Below are 16,092 nucleotides of genomic sequence, written 5' to 3'. Positions count from 1 at the left end.
CAATATAATATGCAGTCCTTTGCCACGATGTCAAAAAAGTATAGATATTCCTGCAAAAAAAAGCTTATACCTTTACTTGTAAATATAATAACGACATAATACTAAGACAAAATGACTTTCTGGCAGGACTACATGGAAAATAAGACATTGCTAGCCTCAGTATGCTGGATAATTCCGATAGGAGGCACCTGCAATGCATGTATGGTAAATGTTGGAACTTAAGTAAGCTCCTTATGTATGTCATTTACCTAATATCCACTGAACAGCAACAACTTACAACGTCTCACCTAAACATCTCACACACACCGGCGCAAACGTGGTCGCCGGGCCATCGTTTAAGTGAGGTGTGGGTGATTATAAATGATTTACCTTAGTTTATGTGAGAAATAATAATGCATTGTTACTTGGAGTATTAACAATCTAATTAAAGAAAACATTTTTCCCTAGGATATATACAAAATGTGAAATTTATTTTACGGTGGTTCAAGCTCACGCTTTGCTCTAGAGGAATCGTAGAAGAGCTCAGATCAAGCTCGATTACAGAGTTGAAAAAGGTGAAGATTGGCGAATATTTCATAATTTCACTTATTAAAAACAACACGAATATTAAAAGGAGAAGCTCTTCCGCAATATGTATGGGGGGTGCGTTAATAGTATTGAAGATTAAACACGAAAATAGTTAACACAAATTTTTTTCACATGTAAGTTTATGTATTCTTCTTAGTTAGCAACACTTCTCTATACCAGATACAATGTACTGGAAAGGTTGTAGCTTATGGATAAGAATATCCTATGAAGAAAAACCTAAAGATTAAATTCCCAATGAAGAAAATTATTATCCAACGAATGTTATTCATTATACCTCAGCATTACATTTGTGTGTTTGTTCTTAAATATTCTCAATCCCGTTGAGTCGATCTCTCTTTTTCTTCACGCACACACAGTCTCACAAATAAACACTACTATTTCGCTATACAGTCTCTGTATCCTTCCTGTCTATTTATGTATCTTCCTACAGTAGTAACTAGAGAAAGGAAAGTGTTTGCAGAGAATAGTCATAATCTAACGACATAAAATTAACAGCTATTTTAAAGGTTAAGTCAACTTGTCTAGCGTACTTGCCGGCTGCTTTCTCGTATTATATATATATATATATATATATATATATATATATATATTTGTTCTATTATTTGTCAGTTCGGGGCAGACCATGCATGAACGAGAAGTATCGCACTATAGACGTTCTTCTTCTTCCTTTTAGTTTTCTACTTTTTCAGTACAGATAATAACATGAATACGTGTAAATCAGCCACCATCGGGCAATTGTAAACGGTAACGTACATCACCGGAAGTTGGCCGTAGAGTTGTCAGTGAAGTTGATACTACCGTACAATCGAAGGAGAACTATTAATGCGGAAACTGTACCCGAAAAACCCTTTATGTTGGTCTTCTAAAATCGCTCGCTTGCGGTACGTGATTGACGAAAAGCGTCGGTCGAAGCGGCGGCGAGCTTTACAACTGATCGATAAGACACGGTATCCAAATACCGAGGGAAATATAACAAATATCTAGATTCTTTGATCGCACATACTTGTTGTTATCGGTGTTGTGAACAGCTAGTGAACTTTTTGGAGCGATCCTAGGCGGTAGTAAGTTAGGGTAATGGGATCAGGATAAAAGAAATAATTGAACTCACTCTGCGGGAGTTCCTCGAAATAATGAAATAAATTGTTGAAATAAACGGATTTGATTGTGGTCACCTATGAGCCACTAAAGATAAATAGAACGAGCTTGATGCTAAGCACATTCATATGTATGTATGCCTTTTCATTAATAAATAGTGGTACCATTAGGCCTAAATAAGAGCTTATGTACTAGCTGCTAATATATCTAGTGGTACGTACTTGTGTCGTTTTACTACGTTAGTTAAAGCTCAGTCAGGTGTAGGTGAGGTACGATAGAAAACGGGTTATTTCTAAATGTACATTGAGTGAGGCCTTCGACCGTATGGCAGAAAGCATACGGGAAAGTCAAGCATACGGGAAAACCATCCATATCGTTATGATGGAGCTAATAGGAGGAAAGTTATTCAGTACTGGTTATTAGATGAAAACTAAATATTGAACTGTAGAAACACAGCGCCGGAATCGCTTGAATGCTAGCGGGACACAATTTAATGTGTAGTACAGCTACCATGTGTGTATTTGCTTCGTCTGTAATTATAATTAGGCTATCACCAGATTCTGTGTTTGTAGTTAACAACACGCCTCTTGATCTCTATTGTACGTTTGTAATGACAAGCGCACAACTCGTTTCGGAAGTTGCCGGATACGATTTGCCTGAACACCATGAATATAATGGAGTTCTGCACGTAAGCCTTTATTGGTGCCATACGTATGGTTGCCTGTCTTGTGCACGTGACATACATTTCTGTCTAGCACCATTAAGCTGTTAAGTTTATAACAAGCTAATTCGCTTACTGCCGCTGGCTAGGAGCGTCCTGCCATTTTCCCAGGCATCTATTACCCATAAGTCTGCTCATACTGAATATATTTTATAACAAATATTATCGTATTAGGTACATCAAGGTCATTCGCACTTGCCAATATATAGAAAAGGTTATGGAACTATACTGGTATGCATATATATATATATATATACGTTTACCTGTGAGCGAGAGCTAGATAAAACATTACGATGTCTTACCTGTCTAGTATACGTCTTTAACACTGCTTCGTTTTAACTGTATTTTCCGCCATTGACAATTTGAATTTTCGAGAGTACATCACAACATACGAGCTTCTCTTCTAAGATCAGCTACACATTAATCTCAGTTTCCTTAGCGTGACATAATTTCATAGGAATGGTAATATTAGCAATCTGTAACAAACGAAAGGGTTCGGATAAGTTGTAGCACACACACAGTATAAATTCAACTGGTACGTAGCTTGCCTCCCCTTTCCGCGTGCCCTTTGTCTAGTCGTCTTATCATGTATGGTTCAACAAGTCCAACCATTTACTAGTTTTACGTTTGATTATTTTTACCCGTCCGTTCGAATCCAGCGCGCCATCTATTCAGCGAGATCATCATTTAATCTCAAGCGATAAACTCAATTTTAGACCATTTACTAAGTAAATTCTACTAGCCGATCTGGTCCAACAAACTACTGACTCAAATCATCTAACCGCAAAAGATTTGTGGGAATCGTCGCACTCTATCTATGTAGATCCACTCGTACGTATTGTGTGTATATATATCAATATATGTATTAGCGTATCGTATAATTGCATTTTAGCTATAATCATTTACATTGAACGGGTGAAACGATATACGAGAACAGAATCTCCCCATAGGGTAGAGGAAGAAGCCGGCATGACTAGACACTGATGAATTTCAATTGTGAATGTCTAAATATTGGCTCTAGTTAGCAAGTATTGTGATCCCTCGTGTGGGGCACTGCGTCAAAAATCTCAGCAGTAAGATTCTATAAAAAGAAGAGATTCATATACCTACATCACTTCCCTCGAAGGTCGTTTCGTGCCATCTGCCATGCAATAATTTTATAACAATAAAATAATAATGCATTGATTTGTTCCCATTGACAACCGTTGTACGCTGGATTATTTTTAACGAGTTACAGTAGCATGTCCAGTTCATATATGTAGTTATATGCAGGCATTTTTTTTTTCCACATTATTGTTCTTGTTCCCTAAGGTGTCTGCTCGAGCACCGTCTGCTGTTGTTCCACGTATACTACGATTCTTTAAAGCCAAACTGTCTAATAATGAATGGAGAAACAGCAAATTTGCAATAATAAAACGAACCGAAAACAATTTAACTGACTTTCTGAGCTGTTGGAAAGCTTTGAAAATCCTGCAAACGGTTTCTGCCAGAGAGCTGTGTCAGGTCAGTACTCTGCGTATGAAACCAGGCTGTCTGTTTAATAAAGTTTCGTTATTAGTTCATTTCCTTGCGAAGGCGATCAGCTGTATGAAGCTCGTCTCTCTTTATCACGGAGAAATTAAAACGGTACAATGTTTACTTGGAGAGATATCACTATTTTGTCTAAATTATGACGATTCTTAAAAATTATCAGTAATTTCTTGCAATCGACATAGTTGAAGAAAATGCAGCAGTGATTCGCGATCCGTCTTCAGCATTTTGCTTGCACTGAATTATTTCTATACCTGAGTGTGGGTATTGACAGATATCCGGTCGTCCAGGAATTCCGGGTTGATCAGGTGTGGTCCCGGGTTGTGAAACTGTAAATCAGTAATCGTTAATTTCATATATTCCATATAGACTCTTTAAAGAAAATCACTATTATATGGCTAGCGAGTGGCTTTAACTAAAGCAATTTTTTCTATTCCGATACAAATTCCATGCCGCTACTTTAACGAAGTTACTAAGTGCGTCTTGTAATTATAAAAACGGTTGTCATGCTTACTCACAAAAAATACGGTGGCAAAACTATGCCTGTGCCAGCTGTTATCAGACACTGAATCGTGTACCAAGTCGTTATCGAAGTTAGGGCTCACATAGTTACGGTTAAACTCATAAACGAATGAAATAATTGCCAGCTATTATTTTTGTATTTCAATAAGGGGTTTAGTTTGAAGTTAAACGGAGCGTAAAGAAGAGTCCATACCAATAGGAAATCGAGGTATATCTTTGTTGGAAGGTTCCAAAGAGAAAATCAAACCAATGAAGTCTGCGGTACTCCGCGTTTTTAAATGGCTTGTCATTTACATGACTGCAGGCGATCATTCTAGAATAAGGTGTCTCAAACAACCTTCGCGTCTATTTTGACGAAGCACCATTCTTGCGATGCACCTTTAAGTGCGATATTCCTCGCAGGTCGAAATCAGATATGTTAGATTATTCTTTCTCGCCGTGGACCGAGATCCATTCCAGTTTTATCTCAACTTAGTAGATTATTAATAGCTATCGTGGTTGCAGCTAAGTGAAGATGTATATTTTTATTCTTTATTTCTTCGGATGGCTAGCGCCAGGGAAGTTTGCAGGGAATCTCGGACGCTACAGCTACCGGAGCTGCATTGACAAGACCTGTCTATCTCACTCCCTTGTGTTAACAATTTCTTTTTTATCTTAAGCTCATAGCAACAATGTTACCCCACGGTTTGTGTCCTCTAAATGTTGCGAAGAGCAAGCTACAGTTGGAAAGAGAAACACGAGCTAAACACGAAAAGAAATAACAAAACGGTCATCATCATCATTACTTGACAACGTTTCTCTTCGCCGCGACGTTTGTGATTGCTGGTGCCATTGGCGAATACCCGAACTACAGTGCTCACAATGAAAATAATATATGCAGAGAGATAAAAATTACGATAATAGGAATAATAGGATCTGTCGCGTTTCAAATATTTGTTGATAGTAAAGATTTTTTTACGTTTTTGTCTGGAAGATAAAAAATTCAGGCAATTACCTTTCTTGGTTCCTTTGTCATCAGTCATTACGCATACATCGATTTCATCCATATTACATAATCGTTAGGGTATGACTACCGGCGATAAGCGGATGTCTGCGGCCGTCACATAGTAATTATCAAAGGCTATCCCCATATATATATATACCTGCAGATAGTTGGGATGACTTTTTAGGGGTCTATCACAGCGAAATCAGGAAATCCTATAACAACCACAGTTTAAGGGTCCCGTCTGGCCATATGAAACATAGCCTATAGCACGTCTTCGACATGATAAAGACTAGTCAAAAAGGGACATCACTTTTGACTTAACAGGACCAGTGACTTCTCTATTACTAAAAGGAAAGCTGAAATAAGCGCTCTAGTAAAAGTAAACATGTGGACTGCGCGCCGATATGTGGCATCGTATTATTTACTCTACCATAACTCAAACATTTCGATCCTTTTTTAACATGGCAAATATTGGATCTATATGTGCGGAAATTTTTCGCAAAAGATTTAAGCCTCAGTAAATAGCATTACGTGATAATACATCATTAGTGACAATGTGCGGGAAATGTTAAACAGGGGGATTTACCACAGAGCAAGCGGTACCAAGTACGTAAATGGATGGGCTATGTTAAAGGAATACATTGGTCTTGTCGATATACAGTGTTAGCGTGAAATACTCCACTAAATGCACAATTGCAGCGCAAGCACAATGCAACTAAATGTTTTGTGCTTACATCGAAAGCAGGGGTGTGCAGGATATAATACATATCAGTTAGCAATAAAAACAGATTTACTATTATATTGGTGCAAATCATAATTCCAATTGCTTGCGTTATAGCTTTCGTGGTATATATATATATGACCTACGTTGCTGTGACGGCTAACTCATTGTTTATAATAGGTAGAATGCTCCGTACAATTACGCACGCTGCTTAGATTCAAACCATCTTGATTGTACAGGACGATGTCTTGTTCTTTTGTGATGAGCGTTTCGACAAATAGCTGTAGTTCTTAGTGCTTGAGCGCCGTCGTCAGCCACGGAAGCTCAATTCCCGGGTTAACCAGGTGACGATGGAGAGTCTCCGTAAAGCGCCGCTTCCGCCAGGGATTTCTAGAAGCATCCAAGTATGAGAAAAGCCAGGACTGAACGTCGACTTATGCTTCAATTAAATCATCGTGTCAGATCGCAAGAGCTGATGTGCTTAACACAGCAGATTTCGTTCTTAAAGCCGGATAGCACAGCAAGACAAGCATAGGGTGCTCATAGTTGAAATCGTATTGGTGTTTCTTTCCTGTACAACGGCGTCTCTTCTGACGACCCAATTAAAAGTCTTATCCTTTCATTTTTTCATTGGTATAGCGGAAGTTCATAGAAAAACCTAAGTTCATTAAAAAGCCTAAGGCGTCTATACAAGATACGATAGCCCAGTTTGGGGACGTACAATAGCGTATTTTTCGATGGGGAATTTCTTGAGGTCAAGTTTCTATTGGAAGCATGAATGTTTCTTTTTTTTTCTCTGATATGTAAGAAAATGCCAGCTATATAAAATGAAGCTTAGCATTTTACTATAAATCAGAGTTGCCAGTTCCATCAGCGGTTGGGTCAGCAATCAGGTAGACAACTCGTTAAGGTACCCACACTGGAAATCTGGCTGGTCTAAAATAAACCTGCCAACGGCTAATATTTTGACTGCTTCAGCCATGTCACATTTCTCTCTAATTGATGTACTTTTGTGGATTCAGTAATAGGCTGCTCGAAGAACTTATCCAATTAGTAAGTGTTGGCCTAGCCTTTAAAATTCTGGCATGAGTAGTTTTATAAGCCCCGTTTTGCACGAAATATTATTAAGAATATGGGACAAAAGTTGTTAAGCAGCAGAAAACCTCTTATATGCTTCGAATGGCTTAATCGAATAATCGATTTATATCGCTGATCCGGGGCTCTAAAAATCTGAGAAAAGTCAAAGCACTCAGAAGGCAAGTGAAAGTTTAACATAAGTGACCTACGATGTCAGAGATTTATACGTTTACAGGGGTAGTTCTCGTAAGCTTCAAATTCAATATTTGCTTCACTCTTAGTAAAATCTCAATGCAGAACACGCACTTACTTACCTTTGTCATTTAAAGAAATTAAATAACAAAAAAATTTTCTAACTTAGCTTTATTTAGAATACATGTGAGATGAAGTCAACGTCTGCTGAGGGGTCGCGTGTAACAAAATTTCCTGAACAGACGAATGCGCTCCTCAAGTAAAAATTGAGCACAGTGAAGCTCTTGAAAGTAAGTGAGCTTCAAATCAAGTGGACGCAATGCTTCTGGTGTTTAAATAACTACAAAATCTTCTATTGGATAAGTTTTAATCTAGTGACAAGCATCGGTTTGCCAGTGTATTCCAAAATCCAGCTTTTTTTAAACTTGTAGGCTATGTAATGTTATGTTTGACCGTCGAATATAGGCCAAGAGTGTAGAGACGTATGTATTTTTGATGACAGGATTGTGGCTGACAGTTTGCATAAAATAACTCACTCTAATGCGATCCTCGGCCAGGCCTTGTACACCCACGCCCCCTGCGACATTGCCACCACCACTTGGACCCGTCCCGTTCTGGGTGCCTGTGATCGACATCCGGACCTTTGCCTTCATTGCGTTATACATGGTCGTCTGCAATGAAAGCCAAAAATGAGTAATAATAACTTCTATTCTTCTTAAAGCATTTCTATTCTTTTAGCTGATTAGAACTGCATGTGCCGGTAGCTAAAATGCCATAATTTATAAACCTTTTGGCTTGAGCTGTTAATCTTGGCATATAATAGAAGATTAACTTCATGTTTTCCATATTCAACGTACTGAGGATGACAATGGAGCAAATTCATGGGCTGCATACTTTTGATCGTGTGGCTTCCAGGCGCGATTTGTAGCAAAATTCTAACAGGGCAACAAGCATGGCTAGCACGAGACCTCCTATAAGGATATAGAAACAGCCGGCGACATTGCTCAGGGTTAACTCGTTTTGCGTAGACTCCTGCAATCAGAGATGCAAACACAGAGAAATCAGAACTGAATCAATAACAATAAATGACAAATTGACAGAAATGTCTTCAATTGCAGTGTGTATGCTCCACACCTTTGAATACGAGTTTATTGATCATGCAGGTCTACGCTGCGGTTAATTTCGAATGAAGATGAATATGTACAAGTATATATATTTTAAACAATCTTGCAACTCAGCAAGTTGAGATTCTTGTGAAGGCATTATGAAAAGATTGAAGTAAGAGCTCCAAAGACTTATAGTACAGCACAGCACACCGACGTAGTATCAGGTGATCTCAATCTTTAGATTAGAAAACCTTCGAAAGATTGGAAATCGCTATAAAAACATTTCTGTACTGGCTATTGCTTTGTGTAACGAAGACTCAGTCTCGAAAGTAAGGGTTCAACTCGGTTCTCTAAGGTCAGACTGCTGGATTACAAGATTCATCTCTAAGAAATACCCATCTCACTCAAATCTTAGACTACTAAAAAAGAACTTTCTCCATAGTGAAATCAGTTGTCGGCCAACTAGACTGGCTTTCATTTCTTTAGAACTCGGCGAGTTAACGATATATGTGATTGACTGTTAACATATCTGCGGGGTTTAATGAAAAGGTTCATGGTGATGAAAACGTTCGTATGCGTCCTATCGTTACACAAACCACAAGACTACACCGAGTCCTTACAACGACCAAAAACAAGGATTTTATCCTGTTCTCCCAAAAGGAAATCTCTGAGGCAATGAAACGGCAACATGTTGCGAGAGACGTGCTATACGACGCAACAAGGATTTTAAAAGCGTATAGAACTACGTTCGCAGGAGGATCGTTCACTATAGACAGTGAAGGAGCCGAAAACATGCATCACTTCGATATATCTGACAGTCAACGAAGTTCGGCGATGAAATCAAAGGAGTTCACCTGCTACCCTACAAGAACCTTTTGAGAATGTCAATGTCTGTTCGGTAAACATCTAGCAACACTTGAAGAAGGTTTAGTCGAGAACGAGCAGAACGTCAGATGTATTGCCGTTTATTGTGATGAAGAGGTTTCAGCTGTTTGCGTGCATCCTGCTCTCACGGGTTCTTCGATTCTCTGCGTTTGTTAAGACGCACCAGAAGTTTATAGGACGGCTATCGTTTGTTCTACTCATAAAAAAGGTTTAAAGGCAGACTTCAGTGATAGGAGGCTCATATCGCTAATGTATGTCTATTTAATTATGTTGCGTGCAAAGCCCTGGAAAACACTATAGTTCAAGCATATAGAAAAATGCCAATATTTTACCGGAATTACAATTCACCCACAGGCCGGAATACAGTACAACATTTCAGCTATGAAATCCGTAGTTTGATCAGCCAACCAAGTTCAACAAGGCTCAGTGCTATACGTTTTGACCGCAAACCTGCTTTCACACTCTTGGGTGAGTTGCTGGCTGTTTTTCGTCATTTTGAGTAGGGAAGTTTCTAATAGCTTGGCTCGAGGCCTCGTTAGTAATAAAACTTCGTGTAAATGTGTAAAAAATAGAAGTTTGTGTAATAGGTTATTACTCTAAGAATGCTAGTGTCTCTAGATGTATTCAATGCACTGTATTATGTACCTTTGATGTATATATTGTATATAAACTTTAATCAAAGTCTATATACAATATGCACAATCGGGCTGATCCACATAGTGCTGCCATTGCTATCGGTAAACATATATGGACCCGTAAATAACTCACAAAAGTGAGTGAACCGAAACACTTGACCTAAATGTATCTGTTGAAGACTGCGCCTTTTACACCTCGGATATGGGAATGCAAAAACGAGGACGTAACATAAGTATGAGTCCTCAAAAAGCACTTAAAAAGTTAAGATTAACTAAGTCTTAGATGTCGTGATGTCTATTCGACGTTCCAATTAAATCTTGCGAACGTTTTTTTGAAAAAATAATCCTATATTGCATATTAAGCTGTTTCGTACGAATTAAGGTCTAACCAAGGGTAGGAAAGAAAAATTGTGAATGTATATGCAAAAATGGAAGCACATAAACGCCACTATAATGGAGATATAGTTGAGATACACACCTATTTTTGATCATTTTAAGACTGTTGAAAATATACCGTTCACAAAAATCAAGAAGACGCACCCGCAAATGTTAGAGAAGTTTCTTTATATTACCGGGACCAGAAACAGAAATATGTCTTAGGGAAATTTATAGCAATAAGATGATGCGTCAACAATCTTTTTGCATGGAGACTATTCTTTTGCACACAGAGGATGAGTGCTGTGCATAAATCCCGTTCTGTCAAACGTTCTTCACTCTGATCAAGTACGAATAGATCAGATCTATCCTTTATTGCCATTACCGAATTAGAATGAAATTTCATCTCATTTAATTTTCGAGATTTTTACGATAAAACTTTAAAAGGTTTATTGACTTCAGGTAGATAGGCGCTGCACCTTAGGTCAACTTGGATACGGCTGAAAGCAGTGATATTCAGACGCTGCTTTTCAGACAGAGCTATTTTTGTAGGGACCGCTGTAAGAGCATGTTTTTACAATAGCCAATACAACGAGTTAGATTATGTGGTCACCATGGGTGTTGTAAGGAATTCGAGCTTAGAGGCTCTATAGAACGGAGTTTTCTGAATGTTTTGCTGGTGTAGCCCAACCCTTGGATGGCCTAATAGATCGTTTGAAGCTGGCTTTTGACTGATCAACAAATTTAGTGAAGGTTGACGACAGATGAATTATGGTTTGTAACATGATTAGCTAGACGTTAAATGGCTATCTACTTTTGCCAGGGACACAGTTGTTTATTAGAAGCTAAGCATCGTCCCACGTTAAATGTTGATTTGATCGCGCAAAAGATTTCCGGTTTACATTCTGGGAGAAAATTAACATAAACATAATAAACACTTATACACAATAAACTGCAAAGACCAGATGCGGTAACGATAACGACTGTAACAATAATTTGTGTAATCGCAATAAGGAAAAGGTTTGGCTAACCTACAAAGTATGAGTATTGCTAGAGCCTTTTTTGAGATGTTTACAGGATTTTACCGTTTCTAACAGAGTCCATTCGTATTTTGAGACTGACACGTCACAAAAAACTATATATACAGGTCGATAGACTCCCAAAAATATGACACTGTTCTTCCGGCATATTTCACTGAATAAAGCAATCGATAAAAAACAGCTGTTTGAGCGAGCAGTTACTAAGCGCTCCAACTCTGTAGTAAATTAAGACATTGTTTATTTTTTGTTTTTGTATTATTTTTACAAAATTTAAGTCAAAAGACATTGTTCTTAGGACGCGCTAAAAGTGTTCATTTACCGACAGAGGTCTCCATACTAATATTAACAGAATGACTTTGTTCACTATGACAAAAAAAAATCGCGCACAAACATAGATGACGCTTTATTTCTATTTTGCGTAGTATAATTGGCAAAAAAAAAGTCAAGCTAATTAAGACCAGCTTTAAAAACCAATGATGAGTCTGTGTAACACAAATAAATAATAGCGTGAGATGCGGCTAGTCATGTACCCACTTAAATTAAGGAACATTTTTAGCAAGCTTGCAAAAAATGGGTCACTTCGGATTTTTACGGTGCTAGATAAAAGGCGGTGGGAACTATGAGAGCGAAAAGGTGCTACAGAAATCGCTAACTAAACGATATACGGGTGTTACAAGTATGGGATAAAAGCACAATTTTCTTACAGCAGGCCATCATGGCCAATCTGCTTGTATTGAATTTTAACCGAGCATTTACCGAGATCGTTTGTAAACTAAAAGAAGAGCAATGTTGTTATTTGAAGCAGCTTATTATAATAATAGCTTGCATAAGCTTTTGAAGATTAAGATGATATGAATACCTGAAGACTTCAAGAAGTGTTGCCAATGGATGCTGCTGCACTTTTCAGAATCATATTTGAAATGAGGCGCCTTTCAAACATTCAATTGCGCAGATTTTATAACCCAACTTACTTCATGTGTGCTACATTTAAAATGCTTGCCTTATTTAAAGTAAAAAAACATTTAGTTTCCGTTTGCCAATGAAGAAAAGGTGGATATTAAGTATTCTATGCAGTAGAGATAAATATATTCGCAAAGATCTGTAAATAATGAAGTGAGATAGGATTTTGTCCGGGACGCTCATGCTACCACAAGCAGTGGTCGAGGGATCCCTGTGCACCATCGTTTCTTGCTTATGCAGCTATTCGTCGGAGAAGGGAAACAAATCTAGCTGCCCAGTTACTAGTTGGATGGGTAGGCTACGTTGCTTCGAAATAGCAACTTATGCCCATGCCGCCGCTGTAGCGCTAGGAATAGTCAGAAGTAGTCAATGTTGTAGTTGTAGGGAAGTGGCTGGGTGGGCGTTTTGGTGTGATGGGCGCGCAGGAAAATGGGGAATAGGGAGACCGCACCGGCTCAGCTAAGTTAGAGACCCCCTGAAATCCCCTTCTTCCCATTCCACGTATGTAGTAGACTCGCCGGCCTTCCTTCGTGGACCCAATTACTCGATGCCGTGCATAGTAGCCAAACATCTGGTGATCTAACAATATTGAAATACGTAGCGTCACTTCCAAAGTGTCTGCAACTGGAAACGTCTACCAGGCTCTGTACTACCAATTAGCTTCGCACTTATTAACTAAACAGCAACCATAGGATCAGTCATAGTCGAACGGTGATGTTGATACTTTCATATACGATTTATACAATTGCTGTTACGCTGTTCCTCCTTCCAGCTCCATGAAAATGTACTTGGCCGAATGAATTACATTAGGATTAACCGCCCTCTATCTGCTAACCCATAGAAGGTATTTCGGAAACAAATAGGTCTGGTGTCACGTGCATATCAACCTATAGACTGTGTGTGTGTGTAGAAGAGAAGCAACCTATAAAACTGTTTATGCTGCAACGTTCCCAGTGCCGCTCAGAAAGTAAGTATGTTTTCTAAGTTGTTTACTTGCCTGAACCCGAAGCTGAAAGGAGGATTGCGAAATCGGTAAAGCCTTATGTATGCATACACTTATCTGCTCTGGCATCCGCTGCTGCAGGTGTTTCTCCTTTATACGGCCAAACGAGCGTGCACGCTCGTTCTGCCTTCATGTTTATTTTCTGCTGAAATAAGCCTACGTACCTTGTTAGCATCTCCAGTCTTGCACTCACTGCGGTCATACCACCACTTGTTTTGCAGACGGGCCAAGTCGCCGTTCTCCTTGAATGAAAGAACCGCGAGGTTTAGCTGATCCCTGCAACGAGATAAAGCCGCCAGAGAAAATGCAGGTTTAGATACCGCGAATCGTTGTCAGAAAGAGCGGTCTCTACTGCTCGGTTCGTTTACCCAGAACCTATGACCTTTCGTCAACGTTCGAGCGGTCAGCTTGCAAGCACACCTTAGTTACTTAGTTCAACCTCGTCTTTTACCCTCGTTGCTATGTTGTTTCGTCGTAAGGCACAGTCACGCTAAGCCGCTTGTTAGCGTCTTCGGGATTATCCGAAAGAATCTACTTCAGTGCCCTTTCGAACCAAGATGACTAAGAAATACCGGAGCACTAGTTCGACAGGATGATTGCTTGTTTCTATAGACTGAACAGCTGTTTTATGCAGCGAATTCATTCCAATATATTTGAGAATATTTATTATACAAAAAAGGTCATCCACCCGTTACTACAATATAAAATTGTTGAATAATATTGCCGTTTTAATGCATCGGTTTTACAAACACGGATTTATGCGGAACCATTTTTTAGAGTCCTTAGCATTCACCGTGTGTCGAGTGTGACCCTACGAAGAAGAAGAATAGACATGTCTAAACTTCTTTAGTGTACCTTCGATTAACCATACTATATTGTAGCAAGTAAACTAATATTTTATGAATCAATCTCGATAAGTTATACTAGATTATCGAGACCGATTGATACTAAAGACTAAACTAAATCAGCCTTAAGTTTTTTGCTAAATTAAAGGGCAGTACGTACTTTGGGGGGAACTTGAAAACGTAGCGTCTCATTCTTGCCAGTAAAGATTACTTGATTGCCAAGTAAAGAGACTCTAAACCCCAATATGCAGCACTGTCTTTACTATATGGTATGATACACTAACTGTAACGCCTCCTATAGTAAAAAAAAATCTATAGATAAAGGAATATCCCTTTCGTTAAATGGAAATCTTAAGTGATCATCATCGTACATATAGCTAGCTAACGTGCAAATGTCGCTGAGGACTCGATTTGCTACTCTCCGAGACTTGGATTGAAAAAATATTCTTTGCATTGTATGTTAAAAAAACTATGTCGTGAAGTTCGTCTTAACACATACGTTTATTGAAAGCAAGAACATTATCACTGCACCGCGCAGCAATGTAAAAAACAAATTTGTTTTTAGAAATATGTTTACAAACATATTACAAACATAGTGCGTAGCAGAAAAGTATTTTTGGGTATGTGTGTTTGGCAAAATGTCGTTTGAACAATACGACAATTGTTTTCATATATTTTTCACCTAATAACATAAAGCCGATCATCAATGACGCACTGCCGTATATTATACGTAACGTTAATATCTGCAGGAAACGTTTCAGCATTGCGCCGCGTTCACAGTTTAGTGACATATTTTGCCTGCGTATCTGTAATTTTGTTCAGAGAATCCAGATGAGCTTCAGGCTTCTAGTTAATGTATAGCCCAAGTTCTACTGTTTAGCCTCCGTATTGAAGATGATCTGTCAAAAATACTGTCAACATCATAAAGGCAACAGTATCTTAAATGGTTGGAAATTTTTTCAATCATAGCGTGAACTATGCAAGTATCTAACACACACCATCAACGATTTGCCTGATTATTCAGCCCTCACGGATCACTTCGTGTTATTGTAAAGGGATACGATATCACGCGCCCTGCCCTTTTTCGCCGCAGCGTGGAAGGAAGGGATCTCAGTACAAGATAATATTCTTCAACAAGTCTTACAGAGCGGGAACTAAACCAAGGTTTTTAGTCTGCGTAATAAATAAGCTGCTGATCCATATAGGGTTCGCTACAGGCATCTCAAATGCGGCGTCCAAACTGCGCTGTTTAATAGCAGCGTTTACGTACTGGTGCACTCCCAGCTCAGCAAAGAGATGTTACCCGATCAATAATCTTTAAAAGAAAGGCCGATTCAACCGCGTCGCCGTCATGGCGGGAAGCGGCGAAGAGGTGTTTGCTATAAGCTGCTCTTCGATTTGCTGACAAAGATACTGAACAGCCGCTCAGAAGACATACATGCTAACTCTACGAAGCAACATGGGTTCCCGAAAAAACGCTCTGCCGAAACGGCGTCCTGCAGGATCCTGATGATTGACGTCAAACGAGCGTTGATCACGGGGCACAATCCGCTATACGCGGTGTTTGTCATTTGCAAGGCAGCCTTCGACTCGATGCCCTAGGACAAGGCTATGCTCACGCTAGCCGAGGTTGATGTATTTATGAGTCTGCTTAGCGTTTTCGTTGCGATTCTACAGGGAAATAGAATAACCGTCCCATCATTTGGTCTTCAATGGTTATTCTATTTTTCTGTGGAACCGCAATGAAAACGTTGAGCAGACACACTCTTTCTCTCGTCCTCTCTCTCTCTCTCTCTCTCTCTCTCTCTCTCT

The 16,092-nt window shown here is 39.1% G+C and overlaps 1 protein-coding gene and 1 long non-coding RNA gene across 3 annotated transcripts; one reads left to right on the top strand and one right to left on the bottom strand.

The window, feature by feature from the left end:
• Positions 1-436: 436 nt before the first annotated feature.
• Positions 437-13,708, bottom strand: LOC111255142 (uncharacterized). Of its 2 annotated transcripts, XM_022816802.2 has the most exons (5): positions 13,600-13,708; positions 8,326-8,463; positions 7,968-8,102; positions 4,189-4,263; positions 437-2,880 (listed from the first exon to the last, which is right to left on the bottom strand). In XM_022816802.2, exons 2-5 carry the CDS (start codon positions 8,383-8,385, stop codon positions 2,818-2,820), a joined length of 333 nt encoding a protein of 110 aa, XP_022672537.1. In that variant the 5' UTR covers positions 8,386-8,463; positions 13,600-13,708; the 3' UTR covers positions 437-2,817. The 2 variants fall into 2 exon arrangements, with proteins under 2 accessions (XP_022672537.1, XP_086832537.1); XM_086976411.1 differs by lacking the exon at positions 13,600-13,708 and having other exon boundaries at positions 8,289-8,421.
• On the top strand, positions 12,747-13,794 carry LOC111255143 (uncharacterized). The gene is made up of 3 exons (XR_002675362.2): positions 12,747-12,933; positions 13,205-13,399; positions 13,657-13,794. It is a non-coding gene; the product is annotated as an uncharacterized LOC111255143 (long non-coding RNA).
• The last annotated feature ends 2,298 nt before the right edge of the window (positions 13,795-16,092 follow it).

The sequence above is a fragment of the Varroa destructor genome, unplaced genomic scaffold (genome assembly GCF_002443255.2).
Source record: "Varroa destructor unplaced genomic scaffold, Vdes_3.0 BEIS01000727.1, whole genome shotgun sequence".
Lineage (NCBI taxonomy): Eukaryota > Metazoa > Arthropoda > Arachnida > Mesostigmata > Varroidae > Varroa > Varroa destructor.
The sequence above is the reverse complement of the archived record's forward strand: the minus strand, read 5'-3'. Positions and strand labels throughout refer to the sequence as shown.

Excerpts from the sequence above, each read along its gene's own strand:
- LOC111255142 (XM_022816802.2), bottom strand. The coding sequence starts at position 8,385 with ATGCTTGTTGCCCTGTTAGAATTTTGCTACAAATCGCGCCTGGAAGCC. Across the intron at positions 8,103-8,325 it reads TGGAAGCCACACGATCAAAA|ACGACCATGTATAACGCAAT; the intron begins GTATGCAGCCCA and ends CTTTCATTGCAG. Across the intron at positions 2,881-4,188 it reads CTGTCAATACCCACACTCAG|ATTGCTAATATTACCATTCC; the intron begins GTATAGAAATAA and ends CGTTTGTTACAG.